Genomic DNA, 15,927 nt, shown 5'->3' on the forward strand with positions numbered 1-15,927 from the left:
TTTCAACTATATTTAGAACAAAATAGATGGCCAGTTAGTTATCTTTATAGTTGAGAGATGGTTGTGGCTGTTGTTGGGGTGGCTGATTTACATATAGAAAAAAAGGCTTGTGGTCTAGGGAAGTAGCCTCAGAACGTGACACTGTTTAAGGGAAGAAAGCTGGGCAAAGAAATTTATTTCAAAGTCAACTTAAAAATATAATTTTGGCTTCTTCAAAACTGATTAGCATTGTGGACCGTGGCATGAATTCATACAGCAGTTCAATCTATTTTGAGCAAAAACTGATCACTGTTTTTGGAGAAAGCATGCACTAAACTGCCAAGTTAATCAAGGCACATCAAGCACTGCATATCAATGCATTAAAAATTCCAGCAATTCAATTATGTTTATGATTAACTAGTTCTTGATAGTACAATATCTTGAAGCTTTAACAAATTTCATCAGGCGTTTTAATTTTGCAAATATTTTTCAACAGAACTTGCTTATGATTCCTTGGCCTTTTGTTAATAGTTACAATGGAATATTTGGTTTCTTTTGCACATGTAAATTTCATCAATAAGAGGTCTGATATTGGCAGTTTTGGCATTTATTGAATAGGAAGCAACATTCCCCAAACTAATACCTTAAAATTTTTAGATTCACAATTTAAAACGGAAAGTTTTTGTTGATTTTTTAAATTTGCAACTTGCTCTATAAATTGATCACTAAATTCACAGATCAAAAGTTAAAAATACATAGCAAGAGAAAAAAAGCACTTAGGTTTATAAAAAATTAGAAAGTTACAAAATGTTGACTAGGGAACATTAGCAGTATAGATTGACTGCACACGAGAAAGAATGGGGTCCCTGGCAGGCAGGAAGAGAGGGGGAGTGGGTAGACAAGAGGGGGTGAGAGAGAGAGGGGAGGGTGAAGGAGGGAGAGAAAGGGGGGCAGAGAGATCAGAGATGGAGGTGGGGGAAGAGAGACAGAAAGAAGCAGACAGAGAAAAACAGAGACAGAGTGTCTACAAATTTTACTTCCAGAAGAGAAATTCAGAGATCACACCAATCCATAGGGCTGGTCACTATAGATGCAGAATACCCCCAGTGTACTGAGGGGAATGATTAAAAGCACATCTGGACAGGTACTTTCTCAAGAGAAGAGGTGATCAATACAGACTCTTCTATGAGATGCATAAGGTAAAATAAACTGAACATCTTTGGACTGATGTATGTATCAAAGGAGATGTTATCATTACTAATGACCCAGTCACAGCTAATGATTTTATGGCTAACTAGAGGTCTGGGTACTTATGCTAAACTTACAGAACAGCTTTGTAGCACCTCATGGTGGTTTTTCCTCTCAGCTGAACTATTTAAAATGTGGTTCTTTTAATGAACTATGAAATGATCCAATAAGATCCTCTCAAGCATGAGGCATGCTGTGTGACTTTGTGGTGATAGAATTTAAGAAGCCATGACTCAATTTTAAAATGTTTTAAAGAATGAGGAATTGAAATTTAAAACCTTAAAAAACTCTCGGAAATATTAATATAATATAGTTTGGGGGGAGAAGTTCACTGCACCTCTTTTTAGGAGAAAATAATTTTTTTTTTAAAAGAAGATTTAGATTTTGGCCAAAACTGGGTTACAGTCCCATCTCCAGCAAAGGGAAGGAGATGGCTAATATTAGTCAGAATTTACCTTCAAGAAAAGGTAAGCATCCCTTACAATATATATCACCTGTACTTCAAAAGAATTAAAAAAAGAAAGGGTAAGCATCCTTTTTCCTGTGCTGCCAAAACTCAAATATAATATGCATTCTGTGAGCAAAGAAAATGGGAGAAACAGTATTTGAGCAAGCAGACAACATATGCCTTTCATATTCTGCTATTCATGATCCAAATTAAAATTTCCTCAAAGACAATACGGTAATAAGAATCCAATTGCTTCAAACTACATATTCCACCGGAAAAGGAAATTTATCTCTAAAAATTTTGCCTTAATAATCAAATAGGGAGTTCCCACTGTGGCTCAGCAGTAACAAATTTGACTAGTATCCATGACGATGCGGGTTCAATCCCTGGCCTCATTTAGTGGGTTAAGGATCCAGCAGTGCTATGAGCTTTGGTGTAGGTCACTAATGCAGCTCAGATCTTTTGTTGCTATGGATGTGGCATAGGCCAGGAGCTGCTGCTCTGATTTGACCCCTAGTCTGGAAATTTCCATATGCCATGGGTGTGGCCTTAAAAAAAAAAAAAGGAAAAAGAAAATAATCAAATAGAGTGCAAAAATGTATAGATTAGATTATTGATTTCAGGAATATTTAAAATAGTATGTTAAACGAACAATGGGTTTATATTGTTAATAATATGTAGTCTTTCAATATAATGACATAACAATATTGCTCATGGTTTGTTAAATACTGAAACTTTTTTTTAATGTCAATAAATGCTTTAAAATAAAAACCTAAGATAGTTGACATCAAAATAACAAAAGCCATAGGTAACTTACTTTCTTTTCATTACTTTTCAAAATTTTCTAGAGTATTTTATTATATGCTTTTAATCAGGTAACAAATTTTTTTTTTTTTGGTCTTTTTTTTTTTTTTTTTTTTTTTTTTTTTTTTTTTAGAGCCACACCCTCAACATATGGAGGTTCCCAGGCTAGGGGTCTAATCGGAGCTGTAGCTGCCAGCCTACACCACAGCCACAGCAACTCAGAATCCAAGCCACGTCTCTGACCTGCATCACAGCTCACGGCAACACCAGATACTTAACCCACTGAGCAAGGCCAGGGATCGAACCCGCAACCTCATGGTTCCTCGTTGGATTCGTTAACCACTGAAGCCATGACGGGAACTCCTAATCAGGTAACAAATTATTGGAAGGAAGGAAGGGAGAGAAACAAGGCACTTGTAAATATTAAAGGTAGCAAATTTTATATATAAAAAATTTTTTTTTTCTTTTTATGGCCACACCTGCGGCAGATGGAAGTTTCCAGGCTAGGGGTCAAATTGGAGTTGAAGCTGCCGGCCTACACCACGGCCACAGCAACGTCAGATCTGAGCTGCTTCTGCGATCTATGCCACCAGCTCACGACAATGCCAGATCCTTAACCTACTGAGCAAGTCCAGGAATCAAACCCATGTCCTCATGGATACTAGTTGGATTTGTTACCACTGAGCCACAAGAGGAACTCCCTATATATATTATTTATATTAGCATTAAATACAAATACTGTGACCTACAGCATTATAATATGAAGAAAAATGTACATTAATGTGTTGTCATTACTTTCAACACATTCATGAAAGTAATGACTGTGTTACTTTCATGTTATACAGCATGGGAAATATTCACAGAAGTTTAGTTTTTGAAACCCCCAAACTGAAAAACAACCCAAGAATCCGTCAACAGGTGAATGGGTAGAAAAACTGTGGTATATCCATAAAATAAAACACTAAGTGTTACCTGGACTCAAACACTAGCTATGTCACTTACTGTGGGCAAGTTGCTTAACCTTTCTTTGCCCCAACTCCCTCACCTATAAAATAGGGATTATAACAGTTTGTACAGATAGGGGCTTTTTAAAGACTAAAGTTTGTGTATGCTTATAGTAATTACTAGAAAAAAGGGATCAGTCAAGTTTAGCTGGCAGAGTTATTGCCATAGCGACAGAAAAGAATCATCGTAATAAATCCTATGAGAAATGATGATTTTTTTTTTTTTTTTACTTTTCTAGGGCCACACCTGGGACATATGGAGGTTCCCAGACTAGGGGTCTAATCGGAGCTGTAGCTGCCAGCCTACACCAGAGCCAGAGCAACTCGGAATCCGAGCCGCATCTCTGACCTGCATCACAGCTCACGGCAACACCGGATTCTTAACCCACTGAGCGAGGCCAGGGATCGAACCTGCAACCTCATGGTTCCTAGTCAGATTCATTAACCACTGAGCTACAATGGGAACTCCCCAATGACGATTCTTTTCTATTAGAAATGATGATTCTTTTCTATTAGAAATTGTGTTAACAGTTGCAGCCATTTTCCATTAGTATTTTAAAATACTAGTGTTTGAGTCCACGTAACACTCTTAGCTATTGACACTAAGGTATAATTATGACTCTAAAGGGCTCTGGTATGACACACCAACTTTCTCAGAGATTTGTCCCTGAGATCCTCTTAAATCTATAATGAAAACATACACATAGTTATGTCACCCACAGTGTTAAAATATGAAGAAAAAATATAAAAATTCACCAAGGCTTACGCTATGAACTACTAAAGCGATGATCATTCAGTTACTATTTCACACCTTCCTTTCCTTTGACCACCAGTATTCAGAGTAGGTTAGACCCTTGTCAGTTAAGAAATGCCCAGGGGTTACTTTGATCTGTGCTCAAGGGGGAATAAGGTCATTTTACAAAGGCTTTGATTCCTTCAATTCTGCAGAGAGCAAGCTTTCCATTAGAAATGGGAGTGGTCCACCCTGACACTCTGATTGAAATGTCTCTCACTGAAGAAATTGTACTTCCTTGAAAATTTAAAGGAACAGATTGTGTAGTTTGGGCTCTATTAGAGGGTGAAGCAAAACTTGGGATGTTCTCTTAAAACTCAAGACCATGTTATAGTTCAGATGCCGGTCTTATTTTTCCGATGCACTGACTTTGGAATGAAATAGGGAGACCAGTGTTAAGAAGCCAATGTCCTCCTTAGATGAGGACATTGTTGTGAAGAAATTTCACAGAGACTACGCCAAAATATTACTTTTTTTTTAATGTCTTTTCTAGGGCTGCACCCGCGGCATATGGAGGTTCCCAGGTTAGGGGTCGAATCAGAGCTGTAGACGCCGGCCTATGCCAGAGATCAAGAGAACCGGAGACCCAGAAACATAGGATCCGAGCCGCATCTGCAACCTACACCACAGCTCTCAGCAACACCAGATCCTTAACCCACTGAGCAAGGCCAGGGATTGAACCTGCAACCTCATGGTTCCTAGTCACTTTCGTTAACCACTGAGCCATGACGGGAACTCCAAAATATTACTTTACTTTGTATATTCCTGTTGAATGAACTTAATTTATTTGCTCCTGAGTAACCCTATTATCATTCTTTACAATTCTATGTTGTTGCAAAAAAAAAAAAAAAATTATCAATGACCACAATATGGATATATTAGACCAGGTGTTCTCAAAGTATTTGGTCTCGAACCCCGTTACAGTGTAAAAAAGTCACTGGGGATCCAAAGGTGATTTGTGTAAGTTATATACAGTGATATTTATTGTATCAGATGTTGGAAAAATTTAAATATTTAATAACCCATTAATAAACCCATTTTATATTAATTTATGAAAATTTTATAAAATTAAAAGGTAAGAAGTATTATATTTTTGTATTTTGCCACATCTTAAAGTAGTAAGTTTTAATGAAAGGAAGTCTGGTTCTTTTTCTTTTCTTTTTTTTTAGGGCCCCACCCGTGGTATATGGAAGGCTAGGGGTTGAATCAAAGCTACAGCTGCCAGCCTATGCCACAACCACAGCAATGCTAGATCCAAGCTGCATCTGCAACCTACACCACAGCTCACGGCAAAGCCACATTCTTAACCCACTGAGTGAGGCCAGGGATCAAACCCACGTCCTCATGGATACTAGTCAGGTTCATTTCTGCCACGCCACATTGAGAACTCCTGGAAGTGTGGTTCTTATATTTGTTTCTCCATTCCACATGCCATTTTGGTTGAAGAACATATAGAAAACCTAGTTTCACACAGACACGTAGTTGGAAAAAGAGCATTAGAATAGCCTTTTAATGTTATTTGATACTCTAAATACTGAAAGTTACAGATTTTTGAAAGTTGCACCGTGGATTTGAATAACTATGTTAATAACATTTTTGCAACATCAGTTGATATATCTTACAATTTAAATGGATTTTTTTGGTCCATGAATAATTTTGTAATACTCCACATTAGTAATTGGAAAATGATGGTTTGCCACATTTCTAAATGGCTTGTAGATTTTGCAAAAGATAACTCATTTCATTAAACAATATTTAAAAGCCATATTTATTAATATCACCATCCATCTCATCAAAACAGTCTTCAAATACTGGGAAGCATTCAAACTAACAGCATAGACTCATTCTCCAAGACTGAAAGCTCAAATTCTATCACTGACAATAAATGCTATCAGTTGTCTTCAAGTGACAGACTCACTTTGTCCATTTCCAAAAAAGTCTGAAAATACCCAAGTCTAAATAATCATAGTTTGTCTGTCAACAGTTTTTTCAAGTACAAAGCAGTGACACAGAAAAAAATTGTTCAGTTTGCGACTCAAACAACTGCAGAAGTGTTTTTCCTTGAGACAAGAGTCTTTCTTCACTACACAGCCACAGGACTTTATGCATGCTTCCTCTTTTGTCACATAGAGTGTTAAGATGTTTACTCAAGGGTTAAGGATTTAAAAATTTATCATTTTTACTAGTGCATCAAGTATTTAAGTGAAAAACCCTTTTTTTTTTAAGCTACACACACTGTGAATGCATGGTGATATAAAGAACACAAAGGCTAGTACGGTTTGCTGCCACGGCCTTGATTCACATTAAGGTGACTGTATCATCATTACTTTTTGCAGCATCAGTACAAATGTCAACAAACTTAATAAGGTAAATTATGTCACAGCTATTTTTAGGAAAACACTGTGATCTTCCTGATTCCCTGAAAAGTCTACAAGTTATACTTTGAGAACTGCCATAAGGCAACAACAACAACAAGGAAATGAGTATATGTTTATATAGTACTGCTAATACCTTATATCATGACTCATCTTAAATTCTTGAATATTGAGAAGGGATATAAAAAACACACAATCCCGTTTAAATTACATACACCTGTTTGTTAGGACACATTAACTTAAAGAGTCCAAGATTTATGGGCAAATGCCCCGTGTGTGTACATGCATGAGATAGAGAGAGAGGTAGACAGAGACAACAGACAACAAAATAAACATTTTCCAAAAAAACCACTGGGAAAGTGGCTCTAAGGCCTACTCAGAACCATGAATTACCTGGATTTATTCACAGTGTTCCTATTATTTTATTAAAAAATCAATCAACTTTAGAATTAGAAAAGTCTGCTCCTAACCACAAGCTAATTTTGGTTTTCAGAGTTATAAACAAATGTGGAAACACAGTGAAACTCAGAATGCCTTCCTGGCAAAAGTATAACCTGTGGGTCTCAACACTGAGGGAGAGGGAAAGCATCTTGGGAGGTGTGGCGTGGCAGGAGCAGGTGGTCCTCTTAAGCTGACACCTAGCATGGTTTCCGTACATTTGTGAAGGGGGCACCCTACGTGTGGTACGGTAATCAATAGAGCAGACTATGCAATACTTAAGAATCTTCCTCTGAATGCAATGGTCAGCTTTGTTAAGTGCTTATCATTTATGCATGCAAAACATACATTCTTTATGTCAGTTGAAAACATGAGGCAGCTAGATAGGTAGATAATTAAGTCGACTTCGCAGTCTTCTTCAGAGAGATACAAAGAGAAGACAGACACGAGAGGGAGAGACACAGACAAGCAAAGACAGGAGAGAGAGGAAGAGAAGCCAAAGAAAAAGAGGGAAGAGCAACAAAGGCAAAAAGACAGATGTAAGAGAGACATGGAGAGGGAATATGAGGAATAGGCACCTTAAATTAACCCAGAGAAGAGAAACAACAAAGCTTTGCATCTCAGGACAGTTGTTCAGTTTGCAATGCCCAGCATGAGGCCTGACATATCTAGTCGAGTCCAGTACTGCATTTTATTTCTTTTAAATTTTACCATAAACATTTCACATGCAGAAATATGGAAAGTCATTTTTTTGTTTTGTTTTGTTTTTTTGGGAAAATCATTTTAAAGCCCAAATCTCATGACAAGTTTATCACCTTTTCTCCAAGAAGCACCACAATGATTGGGCACATGCCCATTTGTTAGCAGGTACATATACTGGTGAGGCCCTCAAAGGTTCCATGTCAGGATGGCCCATGCTCTTGTCCACCCGGGCTGCATTAATGAGTTTACCTGATCTGGCTGGTCAAGTGTCAGTTTTAACGTGTCCTCTGTTGCCAAGACAGCCATTTAGCAGGGTCACTTTTCAGGATGACAAACACGAGATTTAAAGCTTGACCCAATTTCTAGTTATTGAATGTCTCCTCTGGAAGCAAGAAGATCAGCATGAGTTTTTTATGAACATGCATCCAAGCACACACGCTTTGCCACCGTCCCTGCTACTTCTCAATTTCTGACTTAAGGCTGGTCATCTCTAAGGCCTCATAATGGGATTTGTGCTGATTCTCTGGAACTGCTTCACACATGCCATCTCCTCTCCTACCCAAAGGGCTCTGGGGCAGACTGAGTTCTTCAGGGAATAAAAGATACTACAATGCCTTTCACATTCACTATGATTCTCAAATATCTTATAAAGAGATGTACATATTATAGAGTTCTATTTTTCTAAAAGAAGTCATGACCTACAATTCTTTAGTTCCCTTTGAACAAAAGTGTTTACATTTTGTTTGGTTGCTACACCAGTTCTACTCTTTAGTTGTTGAGAAAAAAAGGAGCTGACGCTTGTAAACACACCCTAGGCTTCCAGGCAGGGGTGATGCAGAACGTGAAGGAAAGATGAGCAGGCACGACATGAAAGATCAAATTTCGGTTGACATCATTCAAAGCATCTGACCAAAGCAGAGCCATTGGAGAACTAGAGTTTTGTTTTGTTTTGTTTTTTTAAATGGTATTCTTCACCATGGCCCACCTTTTGCCCTGGATTGACTCATGGGTCATCACTGGGTCAGCCTGGCCAGCAGGACATGGTGGACAGGGATTTTAAACAGGATATGGTTCCAAGGGCCATTGTCTATTTACTCTTTATTGAATTACCAGGTGCATGACTCCCTTTCAATCTTTTATCTCTATTCCTTTCTTTGCCTTTTTACCTGTAATTCCCAAACTCAAAGGCCCAAAGACATGAGGACCTGGAGTTGGCAGGGTTTAGTGTGGGTCAGTGGAAAAGAGACCCTTCGATGCCCTCCTCCCCTGTGTTCCCTGTGTTCAGGACAAATAGATTCAAAAAGCATTGATAACAGTGATCCAACATGGTGTTTTAAATCTGGGGGAAAAAAAATGAAAAGGTGACAGGCTCTAGAGTCAAACTGCCTGGTTCGACTTGCAGCTAGTTCAGAAACTTACTATCTGTATGACCTTGGAAAAGTTACCATCAAATCTCTGAAGCCTTAATATCCCCATCTACAAAATAGAGACAGTTAATAAAAACCTCAGGAGGAGAGGAATGAATAAGATGCTATGTAAGTAAGTACTTAGCATTTCAATAGTTATTAGTCAAGAAAGAAAAGGGAGCGGGAGGGGGAAGGGGAACATTCCAGTGAGTGGCAAAGAGAATAGGTACAAGCAACCCAACTGCCTTCAAAAGTAATTTTGTTAAATACATTCAATTTACCACTTATTCTGTGAGAAATCCAGCAATGCACTTTGTGAAAGAATACATAGATACAATATAAGCACACTCAAATCTAACTTTAAAAAGTACATATTTCAAAATAACTGATAAAGTATTTACTAAATTCCAATCAGCAGCCATACCAGTAGCCAAGTAGGGAGAAAAATGTTTTAAATTAGCGCCTTTCACAACATTTTGAACAAAAGCCCATCCAAGACAACACTTGATGAACAATTAATATTTTTTTTTATATTTCACAAAAGAATCATTACACTTAAATGTTTTATTCTAAAGTATCACATTTGGTTCAATTTTGATATTTTCTACAGTTTCATTTTGAAAGGTGTGGTTATGACCCAGTGAACTGATATCATGATCAAACAATCACAATATGAGACGCACATATTTTAGATTTAATCCATATTCTCAGAGTGGTTGGCATCTGATGTGGCCTGAACAGAAATAAACCCTAAGGTGGTAAAACCAAGGACTTTAAATGTTGCTAAAGTCTACACCAGAGTTTGAGAGATGCAAAAATTAGTATTTCATTGGTGAAATAGTAATTGCTCAACAAAAGTGGCTGGTTAGAATGGCCTGACTATCCAGCAGGGTCTCCACCCCCATTCATCCTATGTCTCTCTACTTCAACAATGACTGACCCTTTGCAGTGCAAGCACAACAGGTGGCTCTTCTTTCTATAATGCAAATGCCTGACTTAAGCTTTGATTGCCAAGACATCCACATCAAAGAGTTATCCACTTAAAAAATGACTACTTCCAACATACCACCAGTCTCTGAATGCCCTCCCCAAGTGCTCCAAATTTGCTTAGGTCAGTTAATAATGGCTATCTTATGGGCAACATTCTGTTGAGAAACTTAGAATGACTTCTCTTAATTTCAACTGCTCATAAAAGACTTTTTTTCTTCTTCTGATAAAAGACCTTTTTCCTTTGGAGGAGCCAAGTCCTCCTCTTCTTAGAGTTCATTTGGTTGCAACGTCCTGACCCCAGTTTCAGGTATGTGTAGGTACATCAGAGCAGTTCATTCTGTCATGTTCCATTAGGGGCAACCATAGGATTTTTGCTAGAACAATTAGACAATAGCTCTGAGAGTTCCTGCTATGGAACCTACTACAGAGGCTCTAGTACTGCAGAGATGAAGGTTTGATTCCTACCTTCAGCACAGTGGGTTAAAGGATCCAGCGTTGTTGCCACAACTGCAGCTGAGATTCAGTCCCCAGCCTGGGACTTCCATATGCCATGGGTGTGGTCATTAACACACACCCCCCAAAGAAAAGGAAAACAATAGCTCTGGATTCTCAAGCAGGAAGGACAGAGAGGGTCTCAGCTGCTGCATCTCAGAGGGAAGGATAGCAGAGGAAAGGGAAGGAGAGTTTGATTTCTAACGCTCTTTCCTACAGCTTTTCTTTTTTTTTTTTGCTCAGTATGCCAATTTTCTCCTTATACTTCTTAGTTTTGTGAGCTAATAATAATCCTGCCTTTTACAACTTTAAACCTGAGTTGTATTGCTATCGCCAGAAACTGAACGAGCACTAATGCACCTCTCCTGTATTCCACTCCCTAAGGCTTACACAGCGAAATTTCAAAGTGGCCTAATAGCTGGTGCCCTGCACCGTCTAGATTAGAGCCGCTCAACAACTATCTCCCACAAACACTTCAATCTCGATCTCAGTTTGTGCACCATTACCCAAAAAAGCCAGGAGGGTTGAAACCTTGGTCTTCCCTGGGATGCGTTACTGTGTTAATTCTACTTGCTCTGCAAGTCCCTGCTCAAAGTGCACTTCTTTTGAAAATTTCAGCCATCCCTCCTCTAGGAGGCACCTCGAGAGTTTCCTCAAACACCATGAGATTTTACAGCATACAGACAGAAGTATTATCTAAAATAAATTCTATACAATATACAAGAGCAGTATTTTGAACAGAATAACCCCGTTGGAGTGTTAGGATGGATGAGCGGGGAAAGAACAAGGGGAGCTTGAGAGTCTATCACAGGGGTCTTGCAGTGAGATGACAAAGGCTTGTCTCAGAGTGACAGTAGGAATGAAAAGAAGGAGCAGTTATAAGAGTCAGGGGAGGGGATGGATGAGACAGGTGACAGGATGTCCAAATGGCTGAAATGGCTTCATAAAGATATAATACCAAAAATGAGATTCCCTGAATCTGGTCCTGTTGACATCCAGGTATAACCACACCAGACTACAAGAACTAAAATTATCTGTCATATGTTAATGGATACTTAATTGGGAATTCCCTGTAAGGAAACACATGGCTGGCATTAACAATAGAAATATACAAGACTACAGTCCTATTTTTGCTATTTAAATGACTATGTTATCTACAAATAAAGCAAACATTTTGCCAGACTTAAAAGACAATACTATTTGAGACACGAAGATAGATATTTAAGTACTTCAATATTTAATACTAGGGTGTAGTACATATGCTATAGCATATGTCAAATAAAAAAGCTACATACGTAAAATATATAATATACATATAAATATATAAATTATATAATTATACTGAAATAAAGTTTAAACACATGTTAATTGCTTTCAAAGAGGAACTCATTTATTAGTAGTGTGTTTTAGATATATGAACATATTTGCAGTCTTTCCATACATTTTTTTTACAAAAAATATTGGCAAAAGTATTTAGGGAAAAATTCATTCATCTAAATCAGTAAGTAGAAACATGTCATTGTTTTCCTGAACGTTCTTTCAATCTTTGTTTACTTTTGAAACAGAGTGGTTGATAAATTTCACCTCTTTCATTACTGCTCACTTTTTTGCCTGTCTTTCTTCTTCCTTTCCCTTCCAAACTTTCCTCCTCCTTCAGAATTTCATTGCTAGCAAGTAGTTATTCAAATTATTTTCTTTCTCAAAAAGGTATCTGAGTGTTCTTGGGCTTCATTTCTTTTCATTGAAGCTCAATCATATAACTAGATATCTTAGGATACAAGGATGTGATTCTGATCGACTCTTCATGCATTTGAACAGCACCACAGCTAAACTACCCAGATGGCTACAACAGGCCACCACAGGAGACTTGAAATGGGCATAGCATCCAAACAGTTTTTTTCACCAAAATATTAGAAGTGGCTTGTGTCCCAGTTTGAAAAAAAAAATCATTTACCTAATAAAGTTAGTGGCTAAGAAAATAATTAGATGTTATTACATGCTTTTGAATTAGTTCAGTGTTTTAGTTCACACAACTACGGGCATGCATGCAAAAATCCACACACTTTCTCCATAAACTCTCAGCTCTAGTCAGTAGTAGAAATTCCTACCTCAATTTCTAGTCTAGTTTCTTCAGGTTGTCTTTGAAGTCTGGAGCTCTGGCCAAAGCTTGTGACTGCTTGCCTCACTGCCCTCTAGGCATCATTGCATGTTCCATTGCTGAGGTCCATAGACCTGCTGGAACCCCTTCTGTCCACTTAGAGCCCCTGAAGCTGTGCTGCTGCTGCTCTGAGAATGTGCCCTTTGTACCCTGTCTTGGTCACTTCTCTGCACCTCTGAGGTCGGCAGGCAGAGGCTGAGGACACATCTTCCCCCAACACCTCAACTGTTTGGCCCTATGGGGTATATTTTGGGTCATTCCTACTCACTTTGACACATCTACCCTGTCTTCATGTGTAAAAAACAACAACAACAACAAAAAAAAAACCATGTCGTATCAATAGAGAGAGGACACTCAGTAAAAAAACAGCACCAGACACATATTAGATAATCCAAAGAAAAGTGTTTGGTAAACAAGTGCATTCCATTAGAAAGTCTGACATTACTGGGGAAGAGGAGAACATCAAGCATCAGGAGATGATAGTACTATCAAAGGTAATGTTTGGATTCTTTAATGCTGAAGGCATATTAACATACTATATGCATATACAGCCATGGCAAGAATATCAACTTGGAATATAAGATCATTCTGCATTGTGAGTTCTTTTAAAAAACCCTAACACATGTAAGTGTCCAAACTTATGCGTCAATTAATAAGTCCTGAAAACGTGATTCTGGATCTGTACTTTCATCCCTGATATGACCACCTTGTCATAGATGACTGACAATGAAAGAAATCTTGGTGCCCCGTGATGTTCTTTTAAATAAAAGATCTTTTCCATCAAGAACAGTGGAATATACCTACTTTGGGCCCAGAAGGGATATCAGAATAATTCTGAAAGGAATTTGGGAAAGAAGTCTAATAATGAATTCATTTTACCTACTTCACTTAACACCATGCTCCAAACTGAGCCACTCATCCTTATGTTCTTTATAACTCACGTCAGAGCTTAGGTAGGTTCAGCACGCCAGCAGAGCGCTACTCAGCGCTTAGAACACAGTGTGGGCAGTTCAAAGCCTGCCAAAGCCTATTTATAATCCATCTGAAGGTCTGTCTCATCCTCAGTGGATTTGAAAGTTCAAACACAGTATAATACTGCAAAGGTTGTCAATTCTCTTTAAGTTGTTTTCATAATTACTATAATTCTTTTTTGCAATAGGCAGAAAATAAATTTAGCATTTCTCCTGGATGAAGCAGAGATAAACGAAGATAAGTACCATAGCCAGGCCAGGTTTTGAACTACCTGAAACGCCAAAGTATCAGAGGGAGAGCCTCCACTCTAGGGCCAAAGTAGATCTACTGAAGACTCATTTGGTGATGATATGCAAGATGGATTGTGGTTTACGATAATACTTTAAAAATGTAATTCAGGGATACAGCAGAAGTTGACAGAACATTTTGAATAAACTATAATAGAAAAAATAAAAAATCATATATATATATATATATATATATAAATAATTCAGGGAGTTCCTGTTGTGCTTCAGCAGTAATGAACCCAACTAGTATCCATGAGGATGTGGGTTCAATCCCTGGCCTCGCTTAGTGGGTTAAATATCCAGCATTGTCGTGAGCTACGGTGCAGTTCGCAGATGCAGCTTAGATCCTGCATTGCTGTGGCTATGGCACAGGCTGGCAGCTGCAGCTCTGATTAGACCCCTAGCCTAGTAACTTCCATACACTGTACATGCGCCCCTAAAAAGCAAAAATAATAATGATAATAATTCAGGAAAAAAAATGAAAGTCTGAATTGGGTGGTAAGAAAAAAAGAAAAAGAGATTGGAGAATAAATTTAACAATGAAGAAGACCTGGCTGCTATTTCTTCAGTGATCCAGAACCAGCACAAGGTTCTATTTCTTTGTAGACTATTCATATGACTCCAATTATGCTACCTTATTTTTTTCCCTTTTTAAGGGTTTATCCTCTGCCCCCAATCATGTTACAATCTAAGGAGGCCCATCATATTCAGACATCTGATAGAGCTGAAGCACCTCACTCACTCAGAGGTTGCCCCCAAATGTGCCTGTTTACTGCTGGACACAGAATGGAGAAGTGGTGATACATGGAACTTAGCTACTGTGGTTATATATTAACTTTGCGGGGAAGTTAAATCTAAAGACATATCCTTCTTTAACCAGAATCTTTCAAAACATGAATTTGTCTCTGTATCACCTCTGTGCAGTACTCTAACACAGTCCTGGGGCCCAATACATGTTTTTTGAATGAATGAACTACATAGAACTGTATTCAATTATTATCATTCAATGTAGAAAAAAATACATGATCATAATACATGGAAAATTATGTTTTTCCTTTGAGTAGCACTCACATATATAATTTGATCAGCACCTAACATCTTAAATATTATTTTTAAAAAGTGGTATGAGTAGTATGATACCTTTTAGAATTTCCTTGATTTTTATATGCTTTGGCTCATTGTTCATCTTCCTAAGCAACAATCTTTAAAAAAATCTGTCAATCTGGCACCTAAATAAATTCTCATTCACTTCCTAAAGAGTTGACATCCTTTATCCATATGTCCATATATATTAAGTTGGATCACTAGTGGAATATCTTTAGAAAATACCTTGATTATTTAAAAAACAAGATATCTACAAATACAAACAGTATATGAAATTCTCCTATGCAGGCAGATGTCAATTTAAGAAATGGTCTGTCACATTATCCTGTTTGTGACTGTTGAAATATTTATATTAAGATGAGTTAGACTATGTCAATAGTTCTTGGTAACTGCATTTCTCATATAATTGATCTTACTAGCTCAGATGTACTCCAAAATTGCCCATCTCCTTTTTCACTTTCAATAGGTTAACATAGCTTTAGTCAGTTTTCAGAAGAGTTCTTTAAATAGTCTAATTTCTAATCTGACACTAAAAAGCCACTCCTTTTAATGAATACAAGTAAAGGAAAAATAACATTTACAAAACAAAGTTACTCCAGAAGTAACAAGAAAAAACAGACTATAATGGGAGTTTCTTGGCATCGCTGGATGACATCGCTAATTTGGCCTGATCTAGATCATTTTGAAAAGGTGTTTTATCACATTTCAATGCCACTGAAAGCAAATT

The 15,927-nt window shown here is 37.7% G+C and overlaps 1 protein-coding gene across 18 annotated transcripts in view; it reads right to left on the minus strand.

Annotated features, from left to right (window-relative positions):
• Positions 1-15,927, minus strand: part of NKAIN2 (sodium/potassium transporting ATPase interacting 2) — a 1,025,964-nt gene that overhangs the window by 808,448 nt on the left and 201,589 nt on the right. For 11 of the 18 annotated variants that reach the window (XR_002338469.1, XR_002338500.1, XR_002338457.1 and 8 more), the window contains exon 1: positions 8,041-14,307. The exons of the other annotated variants lie outside the window; for them this stretch is intronic. Coding sequence is in view for 5 of the 11 variants with exons in the window: in XM_021072767.1 (XP_020928426.1) it covers positions 8,041-8,097 (57 nt within the window). In the remaining 6 variants the exon portion in view is untranslated. Of the gene's footprint in view, positions 1-8,040; positions 14,308-15,927 lie in introns of those variants that run through there. 18 annotated transcript variants of the gene reach the window in all.

This window comes from Sus scrofa, chromosome 1, assembly GCF_000003025.6.
Source record: "Sus scrofa isolate TJ Tabasco breed Duroc chromosome 1, Sscrofa11.1, whole genome shotgun sequence".
In the NCBI taxonomy this organism is placed as follows: domain Eukaryota; kingdom Metazoa; phylum Chordata; class Mammalia; order Artiodactyla; family Suidae; genus Sus; species Sus scrofa.